This window comes from Leptidea sinapis, chromosome 39, assembly GCF_905404315.1.
Source record: "Leptidea sinapis chromosome 39, ilLepSina1.1, whole genome shotgun sequence".
In the NCBI taxonomy this organism is placed as follows: Eukaryota; Metazoa; Arthropoda; class Insecta; order Lepidoptera; family Pieridae; genus Leptidea; species Leptidea sinapis.
The window spans coordinates 8,772,543-8,786,146 of record NC_066303.1 but is presented as its reverse complement, the minus strand read 5'-3'; the positions used below and the strand labels follow the sequence as shown (position 1 = coordinate 8,786,146).

Below are 13,604 nucleotides of genomic sequence, written 5' to 3'. Positions count from 1 at the left end.
GGGCGGTCGCTCAAATCACTATCAGTGGTGTCATTAAGAAAGTCATTTATGTTAAAGTAACCTTTACCACACAAACGTTTTTTATCAATTCTTTTGAATTTCGTGATACATTTGATTTGAACATTTTCTGGGAGCTTGTAGTAAAAGACATAAAAGGCATAAAAGGCATTTATTTTCTCAAAATTTATTCTTTTAGAATTCTTTTTGATAAAATCATATACAACGCCCCTCAAAAGACTTACTAACTCGACTAAGTCGAGTAGTAGGCATTTTAAGTTTATATTTATTCCTGGTGTTAACATTATGGTTATGACAGTTTCTAGCAAATTCACTTATGTGCCTATGTACATACATAACATTGAGAGAGGAAACAGTTAAGATGTTTATTTCTTTACATATTCCTTATTTTTAATTGTTTTACTGTGTTATCACTTTTTCATATTCTTTAGTTATAATCAGAAGTCATTAACGCTAAATTGATGATTGTTCATCATATCGTTTCCTTTTGTTTACAGAGTCACATGACGTAGTTCATTACATAAAATTATGTCTTATCTATATCAATACCAATAATAGGCCAGTCTTAACTCGCTTTCCGCGAGGAGCACTCCCGCGCATAACCTTGATTGGTTAATTTAAATTTAGAATACTGTTACTACAGTTGAGGATTCTATTTGAGGAAGTGGTTGAAAATGTTCGGTGTTTTAAAAGGCACGAGATGGGTTAAGGTGAAAGAATTACGTTGTGTCCAGTATCATTCAGGTGTGGGAGTGTTCGGGCATCGACCGCGAGCTGTGAATGACATCGGTATGAAGTATACTGTGTGACGTCATACGTGTTATTGCTGGGCGAAGTTCGACACGGTCAGCTGTCCGTTTGAAGCTACTTTAAACAAACTCATTAAAGTCGACATACACAACGCATGCATGTCATTCTTTTGAGTTCTATAAGGGGGTCTTGAACAAATAATTTTCTTAATATAAATGCCGGTACTCGGAACATCATAAAAGATTCAAAGTGTTCCATGTTTTCATTGCCTAGTTAAATAAAGCAATCGGCCTGCTTAATATGTTCTGATATTTGCTCCTGAGCTGAATTATATTTTTGAGTAATGTTTTGAGTAATCTTTTTTATAATGTAAGCCCTTCGTTAGAACCGGTTTGATAAATTTTTAATATTACTGTACTCTGATCACCATATTTTTAATACTTTGACAACATTTATTCTATAAGTCTAAGATCATTTATAATTCTAGATTATTGAGTCTCTTGCTGTAAGGCAACGCATAGCAACAGGCCAGTTTTATTACTTTACTGTGCGTGACAGCCAGGTCTTATACTCGCGATTTGATAATCACTTTGTTTTAGTGTGTTGTTGATAATAGAGGTTAACAGTTCGCCGCTATTTATATTATAAACGTATAAATTATCTAAAATTAAAGTTATGATGCGCTTAGAAAAGAAATAAGTGAGAGGATTTTTAAAACACACGCGCAACACAATAGAGCTACTCAGCAAATCCCTTCTAGGGCAGTGTGAAGCGTTTGCTATATTCATACCCCCTTATTCATAATAGTCTGCTAACTTAAAGCATTGCTAATTCTCACTTTGTCTTCTTCTATTGACCTAAGTCAGAATGAGAAAAAACACTCCTAAGTGACTGTTTAAAGTTAGCGGACCATTATGAATAAGGGGATTAATATTTATTTATCAAGTGACTCAATATATATATCGTCAATACATAACAGCAGGTAACTATGGTAACAAAAGTCACATCAGAGTACTAGCGAAGCTTGTATTCAAAATAGTTTCAATGGTAATGGTTTAATTCTCTTTGCACTTAATTGGACTTATTTTGATTTGCTATGCCAAAGAACTATAAAAATTTTACGTGCATGCATGAGTACGTACTATCGACAAAATTTAATCGTGACCCACCTTAATGTCATTTTCCTACAGTTAATAAGCAAGTAGGTCAAAAGTCTAAAACAATTAATTGTGATCATTGGGTCAATTTTGGCGATCGTATTGTATACGATATGCTTAGTCAGGCCATAAATACTGTAACACTTAAAAATAGACAAAATATTACATTTGAATTTGGAATCTGTCATTTTTATATAATTGTTCATTACGACGTTCGTGTTTATATTCTCTTTGGTTCATTCAATTTTCTCATTTTGGCGCCAATACATTTTACAATATTTTGCGATATTAAAATGGAGTGAGTTGATAAAGAGAACCGAATCGCTGTGATTGCACTACACAAAGTAGGTATGGAGCCAAATGCAATTTTTACAAGTTTGCATACGCGTGGTATTAATAAAATGTTTGTGTACCGGGCTGTTCTGGCCGTCCACGTAGTGTTTGTACGAAAAAGGTAAGGGAAAGAATTCAGAGAAATCCTGTCCGAAAGCAAAAGATTTTATCTCAGGAGATGAAGATATCACCAAGAACCACGTAGCGTATTTTAAAAAAGACTAGGTATATACGATATTTATATCATACATATGATAATTTTTGTGTCATTGACGTCAGCTAAGGTATTTTTTGAGGTTGTTTTATTACACCAAACACATTAAAAAGTTCAAATTACGGGATAGAATGTGGAAAATAAAAGAAGTATGTACTTACAATCGAGAAAATTGACTTGTTGCTTCTTGCTTTAAAAAAAGATTGTGAAAATATTTTATACTAATATGAAATAAATTTTACATCCAAATTCGTGCTAAGGGATACTAAGTTTCTTTATATTTTTGAAAATAGTATAGTAGTCATTTAATAAAAATAACTTAATCTGTATTAATTTGATAGACGTATTGTGAACATAGAAATACGTGAATTATTATTTATATCGGTCCAAAATAAACTTCAATCTTTTAATCGATAGCTTCATGTTAAGAATATGAATGTCTGTGTCAAAATTTACCCTAATACCCCCCATAGTGCGGTTTTCAAGGAGCTTTCTTCCACGTACAAAGCTGTGGAATGAACTTCCTTGTGCGGTGTTTTTGGGACGATACAACATGGGTACCTCTAAAAAAAGTGCGTACACCTTCCTTAAAGGCCGGCAACGCTGCTCCTGTGATTCCTCTGGTATTGTAAGAGAATGTGGGCGGCGGTGATCACTTAACACCAGGTGACCTTAAAAATGTATTTATTACGTGTTTTCCATTGTTAATCGATAAAATGATAATGACACAATGTAACTTCTCTAATGTTTTCGATAACAGTGCGAATGAAAAGTACTAATCAATTTTGTTTATTACTTCAAATAGAGGATAAATAAAAAATATTCCGAAGGTAGCTTCATGCTTGTTCTAACGTATACATTCAAAATCTTATATCATTTATACCTAGATACACTGTGACAGCTGTATATCGTCGAAAAAAATTGAGGTTCACAGTTAACCTCTATTTTAAGCAATGCACGTACAGTAACATACAATTCGCGAGTGTAAGACGTAGCTTGTCACGTACACTAAAGTAATAAACCTGGCCTGTTTTCATTGTTTGTCGAGCAGCAAAATGCTCTATCTAGACTACTTTAATATGTTGTGGTATAAATTTAAAATATCTTACAGCAGATATACCAGAAGATATTATTGGGAAGCGTCACGAGAACTGTCGGGCGCAACAGCTAGTCAATGCCTACCGGACTTACGGACATCTCAAAGCTACTATTGACAACGTCGAGTATAAGAAGCCAGACAGGTATGCCTATGCTAAATATACTTTTAATTGTAACGTTGTTATTACAAAATCGTTAAACACGTGTTGAACACTTGTTTTAAAAAAGCTCTATTAAAAATCCGTGTCTTTCTGTTGTTAAGCACCAATATTTATACGTCGCTTAAATTGTTAGACACTTAGTATTTTATCTGATTAACGCGAGTTAATTAAAATTTAAATAAAACTTTTAAAGGATTGTAATTGCGTGTAATTGTAAAATAAAAATTTAACTTTTACGCAAAAGTCTAATGTAAAACACAGTTACAATCCATTAAAAGTATATTTATATACTTTACTTATATTATATATATATACTATACTTACAGATATATATATATATTTAAAAATTGTAAGACACTGTTTAACAAAACACGTGTCTAAGCCATGTTTAAATTATTTTGAATAATAAAACCGTTGATGTCTTGATATAATATTCTGAACAACAAAAAATTCTCTTACCTGTTAATTTTTTCTTCAAAAAAGATTGTGAATAATATTTTATACTAACAATAACGTTCTATACATAAATGTCCAGAAACATCAAAGAACTGAACATAACAAGATATGGACTCGCACCAAAAGATCATGTGGACTTAGGTTTGCTGTACGGCTATACCGGAAAGAAAGATGTAGAGGATTTCGTTGAAGAACTAGAAAAGATATACTGTGGCCCTATCTCTTATGAATTTTCTTATTTAGAAGTAAGTAACATTCAACTAAGTTTACAAATCGTAATTATAAACTTAGACAATGTAATGATGTTATTTTAAAAATGTAGGAAACTGTGGCTCCATAATGTAGATATGTCACTCTTCAAAACTTATATTAATACAAAAGTAACTGTTGATCGTATATGGGTGAAAATATGAAGTTGTATGTATTTTTAATGCTGACTCATAATCAAATTAATTAAAAAAAAAATGTAAAATAAATGTAGAAAAATATTAAAAAAAATTAAAAAAAATATGTGTGGACCACCCTTAACATTTAGGGGGATGAAAAATAGATGTTGTCCGATATGCACCAGACTCAGACTCAGACCTACCCAATATGCACTCAAAATTTAATGAGAATCGGTCAAGCCGTTTCGGAGGAGTTCAATGTTTAACACCATGACACGAGAATTTTATATATTAGATTGTTTGCTTTAAATAATACTATAAAGAAGATTAGGAAAAAATTATGATACTGTAGTTTATTAATGTAGATAGTATTTAACTCTTCAAAACTTATGTCTAAATTTAAGAATTTGTGTTATATAAAATAATTAATGATGTAGTTTTTAAAAATCTAGGAAACTGTACGTCTAAATTTTAATAAGTGTCTCTCAGCTAATATAGTTATAAATCACAGAATAGAAAAAGCTATTAAAAAAAGAGCTGGCTATAGGAGTCGTCATTGTCGAATAGTTCCGCTGATAAAAATTTAATATAAAAAAAGTTACATAAATATTATTGTGATAAACATTACAAATTGGATATTAAAAATAATTCTATTCGTGATATTTTGAAAGATAGATTTTTAAATTTGAATTGAAATAGAGGCTACTTTGCACAAGATGCCGGCTAGATTATGAGTACCACAACGGCGCCTATTTCTGCCGTGAAGCAGTAATTTATAAACATTACTGTGTTTCGATCAGAAGGGCGCCGTAGCTAGTGAAATTACTGGGCAAACGAGACTTAACATCTTATGTCTCAAGGGGTCGAGCGCAATTATTGTAGTGTCTCACAGAATTTTTGGATTTTTCAATAATCTTGAGCGGCAATGCATTATAATGGGCATCATCAGCTGATCGTCCTACTCGTCTTATCACTTATTGACTTAAAAAAAAAGTTCTGAAAGCAACGAGTTTCAGTTTTGATGTAAAACTAAATCTATAGGCGGTGACTTTAAAATATCATTGGATGTGATAAATACCATCAAGTCATATACATGCTGACTCTATTTTTTCTATATTTTCAGACGGAGGCAGAAAGAGAATGGTTTGCTCAAAGAGTAGAGAGTGTCCCAGACACCATAGACACTGCAAGAAGACTAGAGATTTTGAAAGAGTTGCTGGAAACCCAGGCGTGGGACAAATTCCTATTGTTAAAGTATCCATTTATGAAGAGGTACGGCGCTGAAGGAGCTGAGTCAGTACTCACATTCTTTTCTACGTTGATAAAACTTGCATGTGGTGGTAAGTGTACCAAAAAAAAATTTTTGTTTATAGTTGCCGCAGTTCTAAATAACCATCGCAAATTCAGTGTCACATGGAGTACTGCTCTCACCTCTGGGCGGGCACACCCCAGTACCGGCTTCTTCCATTTGACCGCATACAACGCGGAGTAGGTCGAATCATCGATGATCAAGTCATCTCCTGTCGGCTTGATTCTTTGCCGTTGCGTAGAGATGTATCTCTCTGCATCTTCTACCGCATTAATCACAGAGAGTGCTGAGAAGAGCTGTTCGGGTTGATCCCAGCGGCCGAATTGAACCACCGGACATTACGTGCAAAGATCCGCATCACGTTGAGGTCTGGCATTCCACAACCGTACGTTTTGCAAAACATTTATTGCCTTGCACAGCCTCTGCTGAATCAATTACCGGCAGCTGTTTACCCGAACCGATACGACTCAGGGACCTTTAAGGTAAGATACTTCCACCATAAAGGCCGGAAATGCATTTCTTGACCCCTGGTATTGCGAATGTCATTAGGCGGTTGCCTCACCACCCCCATCACGTGAGGCTCTTGCCTGTTTGCCCCCCCCCCCCTCATATAAAAAAGTGCATCTTTATGGGTGGAGTAGAAGCTTAGTGGAGCAATACTGACGCTATGATATACGGGTAGGAAGTGAAAGAGTGAGAAACTAGCAACATTAAACTACGACGGTTCTATTTCTGGCAATTTGAATCTGTTTTTGTCAACGAGTGCAGGAACTTTACCAGTGGGAGGCTCCTTGGCACAGGATGCCGGCTAGATGATGGGTTCCACAAAACCGCCTTTTTCTTCCTTGAAGCAGTAATGTGTAAGCATCACTGTGTTTCGGTCTGAAGGGCACCGTAGCTAGTGAAATTACTGGGCAAATGAGACTTAACATCTTGTGTCTCAAGGTGACGAGCGCAATTGTAGTGTCACGCAGAATTATTGGATTTTTCAAGAATCCTGAGCAGCACTGCGTTATAATGGTTAGGGCGTTTCAATCAAAAATCAAAACTATATACCACTCAAATCAAAACTACACCATCACTTGGGGGGCCCTCCCTCCCTCGTCCCTTATTTTCATAAAAAAAAAAAACAAAAAACTGAAACGTTTGATTAAATTCTAGATATCTACCTATACGGATACATGTGAGATTCCTTTTGCTGCCATAAGGACAAAGTAGTTTCGTCTGTGAAGCACCGAAGTATTATATAAGCTTAATTTGTTTAAAACATATCGAAAGAAATCGCCGATTATTCATATATTTTGTACCATTTTAGCCACATTTGTAACAAAAAACGTATACGGTTTTCTTTATTGCTCTAAAACTCTTCAGATACATTCTGTATTTATTTAAATATGAGCAACAGAAACCACTCGCTTAGAAGCATTTACTTACTCTAGTAAATTATTATTCTGGTCCTAGAAAGACCAAAATATGCTAAACAAGCGTTCAAAGCTCATAAATTATTCGCGTCTGACATAACACGGCTAGTTTGCCAAGGATATTAATGGTAATATAATATTTTGCTTTCCTCGCAAGCTAGCTTTTTGATTAAGTGTTTGGACTGTCGGGTTTCGGGCCACTGCCGCTAACAGGTCTCCTTGCCTACTTAGTATATATTATTACTAGTTGAAGCCCGCGTCTACGTAGATAAAGGATTTTAAAAATAATAAGCAAGTTTGGAATTGAAGATTATCTCATGTCTTATTCCAGTTCCGGTTCCTGTTTTCGCTCCCATTCGCAACATATTGTATGAATCTTATTTCGAGGAAGATTGCTATTGCAAACTAAACCTACTATTGGTATAGCTATAGCTCATCGACGATTAAATTTTTCACAAATCCCACGAAACCCATGGATTTTTCCTGGATAAAATGTAGCCTATGCCCTTTCCCAGGGTCTAGCCAATCGCTGTACCAAATTTCATCAAAATAGGTTTGACACTACTGTACAAACAAACTTACAGTAAAATTTTATCGTATTTGTAGGGAAGTAAGGATAGTTGTTTTAGTAAGTAGGTATATTTCGAAAAGTGTCTATAGAAAGTTAGTTAATATTAATTCTTTGTAAATATGAATGAATAACTAAACTAAAAATTTAAAATTTATTTAACTTAACTTAAGTTTTATATAGTTTAGTTCTATGAATGATGTACCAATACGATTGTTTTCTACCCAAAGCGCCAATGCCGAAAAGGCCTTACTCTAAAAAGTAGTATTTCAAGTCGTATCAGTATCATATAAACCCCTAAGGAGAGAATTATAGTTGCAGGCCACAATTATGAACGCCAGAATTATGAGTTTTCAAGAATCCAACAACTTCTTAACTACTCTACCCATATTATGGTAATATACTCTACCCATATGGTGAAATACTCTACCCATATGATGATATATACACTACCCACTAAAATGTCATTCATCTGGTGACAATTGATAAAGTCGAAAGGCTTGTAAAGATGTAACACATCAGGCGCTTTTTTTGAAGGTACCCACGTCGTATCGTCCCGGAAACACCGCACAAGGAAGCTCATTCCACAGCTTTGTAGCACGTGGAAGAAAGCGCCTTGAAAACCGCACTGCGGAGGACGGCCACACATCCAGATGGTGGGGATGATATCCTAACTTGTGGCGTGTCGTGCGAAGGTGGAATTCGGCAGCAGGAATCAGGTTAAACAGCTCTTCGAAACACTCCCCGTGATAAATGCGGTTGAAGACACACAATGAAGCGACGTCTCTACGCAACGCCAAGTGATCCAGCCGTTCACAGAGCACTGAGTCCCCGACAATTCGAGCTGCTCTGCGATGCACGCAGACAGCTCGAATTGTATGACTACAATTTTTATTGGCGCGATTAAAAAGAAACCATTAAATCTAAATTCTCTAACAAAATATTCGTAATTCCAGATGGTGTCGAATACATCACTTTGGCAATGGCTCACAGAGCGAAGCTCGACCTACTGTCAAGCATGCTGCAGTGTCCTCCGATGAAGATATTCCACAAGTTTAACGGCAACTGTGAATACCCACCGGAGGCAGGCGCGGCTTGTGATACTACCACTCACTTCAGTAAGTTTATTAAACACGCTTATCATATTCAACCTTTTGTGCATATGCTCTTCCAAAAATAACGATCTTTTAGTCTGATAGAATAGAAAAGAAATATATATATTTAACATAAGATACATAATAGCTTTAAGGGTAAATGTATACACTTCTACAATAAAGTCCCAGCCACTGTTCAGGCATTGTCTATAAATAAATTTAAATGTTTTATAAAAAAATAGCTCTGTCGTAAATCCTATTACTCCACTGCTGAATATCTAAATGATCGGACAGCCTGGGACTAGATTGTGATTATTTTATAGCAACTGTACAATATTGTATATTTTTATTGAAAAGAGCGCAAAAAAAAAGAATGCTGGGAGAGTTTCTTGCGCCGCTTCTTCTCTCTCAGAGCGCCATTTGTTTCCGAAGCGGTAGTAGTATCTAGTAGTATAAGAAATGACATCAAAAAGAATTCTAAAGGAATCAATTTTGAGAAAATAAATGCCTTTTATGCCTTTTATGCCTTCATATGTAGAGACGATAACAATATGTTATATTCCAACAGCACTTGGGAATTGTTATGATAGCTACATCAGTTCCTAAAGAGGTTTTGATATGGAGACAAGAACTATCTGAAACAAAATTGGTTAGCCTAATTAATAAAATACATTACATTTTTGGTGGCTTGCGCCGAACAGACAAGAACCAAACATAATTATTCGAATCGATCTCGAACTATCTATTGTGTAGACGACGTACAGATTTGGATTTGTCAATGTGTGCGTTAGCTAGTGGTTAGCTAGTATTCAAAATACTAATTCCATGCGTGGCTGACTCTTTACAACTGGTCAATTAAAATCGGTTACAGTCACAACCGATTATCTTACTTTTTCTGTCTTGCTGTATCTCCGTTAGAAATGTTCTTCTCTATTGCACGGTTTGTCTGTCTTTACACTAGATTATTTTATGTCTATCTATTGTGTGACGTACGTAAAAGGTTTTGTCTTCAAAAAGTCCAGAATGCTTTAGCGGATTTTTACTCTTATTACTAAATTTTTAAGGAAAGTTTTACTCGGAATCTATAAAAATGCTCATTCCGATTCTTCGCGAAGATAACTGTGGCTTAAGTTTCACATTTCATTTTCAATTTTAATTGATGTAACTCGTGTTTTATTATGTAGGTATATGTTATCTGATCTGATTATATTTTTTTTTTCTACAAAACTAGTATAAAATTAGTTATTTAAAATTATAAATTTTTAAAAATGTTTTATGTACAGGTGCTTCCGCCAACATCACAGCAGACGGCAAGAAGTTAAGAATCTCTCTGGTCAATAATCCTTCACATTTGGAAGTGAGTAAAATCTTAGTATTTATAAATCCAGTGTTCTAATGTTTGTTTCCAGTGAACTCCTAAACTAATGATCGGATTTTAATGGGGATTACTTCATAGAGTGCAGTTTAGTCCAACTTGAGAGATAGGGTGGTTTTTATTTCGATTTGGGACCCATAATTATTTTTATTTCTTATGTATGGACATATTTTATATAAATGTGTGACATATATAACGACAGGGAGCATATTTTACGTAATAATTCTTCAAGTTATGAAATATTATTGAAAAATATTCATACAAAACAGTATTTTGGTTATTCTGTACAGAACAAAGTCTGTCGGTTCAGCTGGTATATTTATAAATATTACTACTAAATATTTACATGAAAATAAACTACTACGTGTGTTGCCAGTGATGACTGACGGCACACATACGTTTTCACTAACTATGTGCCTGATGAGAAAGCTCATAATCGCTCAGAGAGCAATGGAGAGGGCTATATCGGAGGTTTCTTGCGAGGTCGAATCAGAAATGAGATCCGTACTAGAATTAAAACCACCGAGATAGCCCAAATGATTGCGAAACCTAAGTGCACACTGCGTGCAGGGCACATAACTCGACGGACAGAGCCGTTGGGGCAGCAAAGTCCTCGAATGGCGACCACGTACCGGAAGACAGGTCACATTCCGTAAAAGTGTAATAGTATAATTACATTTTTGTGTATTTTATATTATTTATTATGAAGACATAATAAATAATATAAAATACACAAAAACAGATAGGTACAGAGATATATATACAATAAAATCAAAGTGTCCAGCAGATATGTGCCGTGACTATAAACAGGATAGAGAACGAAATGAAAGTCCTTTAAAAATTTATAAACACATACAACATTCTCGAGAATTGACCTGATTTCTACTTTATGAATAACTCTTCTTTAAATGGTCATTTCACACAACGAAGTGTGTTCATAAATCCAGTTACAATCTTTATTTACTTAACTAGCAAATATAATAATACCTACTAATATTATAATTAATGTGAACGTAAGTTTGTTTGTGACTGAACCGATTTTGATAAAATTTATTACAGAGATAGACAAGCTTGGGAAAGGACATAGGTTATTATCGCGAATAAAAGGCTTGGTGGGGTCGAAATAGGGGGTGGAAATTTGTATGAAAGTTCGTCACTATCGATGCACCTATGAAACTTTTAAATATTTGTTCTAGCATTTTTAAATTTAGACCTGTGTGAGTGAAAAAAAGGGTGATGAAAATTCTATAGTTGGTAGCTTACAGAAATGTATTAACCACAGCAGTTTTTAGTGTATTATTTGCAAAGTGAGTATATTAAAAAATAAAAAATACTACCCAAAGTAACTATTGCAAACGCACGAAGTCGCGGGTAAAAGCTAGTACTAAAAATAATTAATAAATACTATAAATTTTTCACATACATATTCGAATTTCGAATGTCATATTTTTTGATACGTTGCAACCTTCTTAGTAATTAAAAAAAACAATTGGCGGGAAATCATTGGTCAATTGTTTTTATTACACATCAAAATGTAGAACTTTGTGTACGCAACGAAAATGGAATTAAGACGAAAAAATTTTAGAGCGATTATTTTTTATGATTTTAAAACTTCTCTCTCCGCAAGACTGTGCCGCTCGTCTTCAAAATGCTTTTGGGAGAGAAGCACCTTGTTTCAGCACCGTGAGAATGTAATGAGTAATGTGGCTACTGTTAAGCGGCTATTTGAAGAAAACCCGCGGATTACCTATGAGACAATTAGAGGACTATTGGGGATTGGTATGAGCCAAATTCAGAAAATTTTACACGATGAATTGAAAAGTTCGGAAACTTGGTTATCGTTGGATCCATCATGAACTAACAGCGGAGCAGAAGAGGGCTCGCGTGGAATGGTGCTCACAGATGCTTATGAAGTACGACCACGGACATTATTATGCTGTTTATGACATGGTCACAGAAGATGAAACGTGGATTTATTGTTTTGAACCCAAAAAAATAGCAATCATGTAAATGCGTGGTTGAAAATGAGAACAGGAGACAGTGAGGCAGGCGAGAAACGTTGATAAAAAAAAGATCGCATTTTTTTTCTCAGCTCTCTGGGTTCCCACAATTCCACTTGAAGATCAAAAGAGTGTTAATGTCGAGTGGTATTCTATCATTTATTTACCCAGGATGTTAAAAAAAGTTCACGAAAGACGACCAAAAAGGCGCGTTCTCCTACATCATGACAACGCTTCTTCACACACGGCCAACAAAACTAAGTAATGTTTAGCTTTCGAAAAAGTACAACTCGTCACCCATCTTGCACATTACCCCGACCTAGCATCCTGTGATTTCTGTACTTTCACAGGCAGTGACAGCGTTCGATCTGCACATAAAAATTTGCCTTCATATCGTTGGTCCTCCTGTTTAAAAAAATGGTTCGATCGCATGAAAAATTGTTTAAAATTTAAAGTAGAGTATTTTGAATAGGAATAAACATAATATTTTGATTATAACATGTTGTTTTTTTAAGTTACGCAAAACTTTTAGTGTATTATAAAATCTATCTTTTCAGGCTGCAAATCCAGTGTCGATGGGAAAAGCAAGATCCCAGCAGCTGTTTATAAAAGAAGGTGACTACTCCAAAGAACATTCTTCGAATCTTGGCGACAAAGTTATGAATATTCAGGTGTGCTTGAAACATTTCTCCAAACTTGCTTACCTAATTCAGGTTTCATATTAGGCTTTCTAATGCTAAGCGGTATTATGAGTCCATGTGTTTGTTGACTTCGATCACATCGCTTTACGCCGGCCACCCTGAGATAGAATATCCGATGTTGCGGTAAGTACGACGTCGTGGATAGGAAAATCTCTTTCCTACAGTACAACTGTTCTTTGAAACCATAGATTTACTATTCCATGTCCCATCACCTTAACAGGTAAACGAGAGAAAACGGACAAAATGAAACGGACAAAAATAATACAAGAATTTCGCACCATCTAAATGTACTTGCAAGGCACCTCCTGAGTGTCACCATAACTAGGTTAAAAATAAAAAACCCACAGGATCTTCTACTGTAGACCGATTATAATGAAGCGGACTTGTCAATGGACAAATATCCCACAAACCTGATATAAATTCATGACCTATTGATAAATGTCGTCCTAGACAGATGGCAACATATTATTTATAAAAAAATATGTAGATGTATTCTGTTCGAAGCAATTATTCAGGTTACCAGCAGCCCAATTTAATCATTAGACTATGGTCTATTTTAAATT

The 13,604-nt window shown here is 35.0% G+C and overlaps 1 protein-coding gene across 2 annotated transcripts in view; it reads left to right on the top strand.

The window, feature by feature from the left end:
* The first annotated feature begins 594 nt into the window (after positions 1-594).
* Positions 595-13,604, top strand: part of LOC126976125 (probable 2-oxoglutarate dehydrogenase E1 component DHKTD1 homolog, mitochondrial) — a 40,096-nt gene continuing 27,086 nt past the window's right edge. The window contains exons 1-7 of one of the 2 annotated variants that reach the window (XM_050824324.1): positions 595-807; positions 3,587-3,713; positions 4,267-4,432; positions 5,697-5,913; positions 8,828-8,989; positions 10,249-10,322; positions 12,898-13,011. In XM_050824324.1, coding sequence (XP_050680281.1) covers positions 693-807; positions 3,587-3,713; positions 4,267-4,432; positions 5,697-5,913; positions 8,828-8,989; positions 10,249-10,322; positions 12,898-13,011 — 975 coding nt within the window. In that variant the 5' untranslated portion in view covers positions 595-692. Of the gene's footprint in view, positions 808-3,583; positions 3,714-4,266; positions 4,433-5,696; positions 5,914-8,827; positions 8,990-10,248; positions 10,323-12,897; positions 13,012-13,604 lie in introns of both variants that reach the window. The other variant, XM_050824323.1, reaches the window with a different exon arrangement.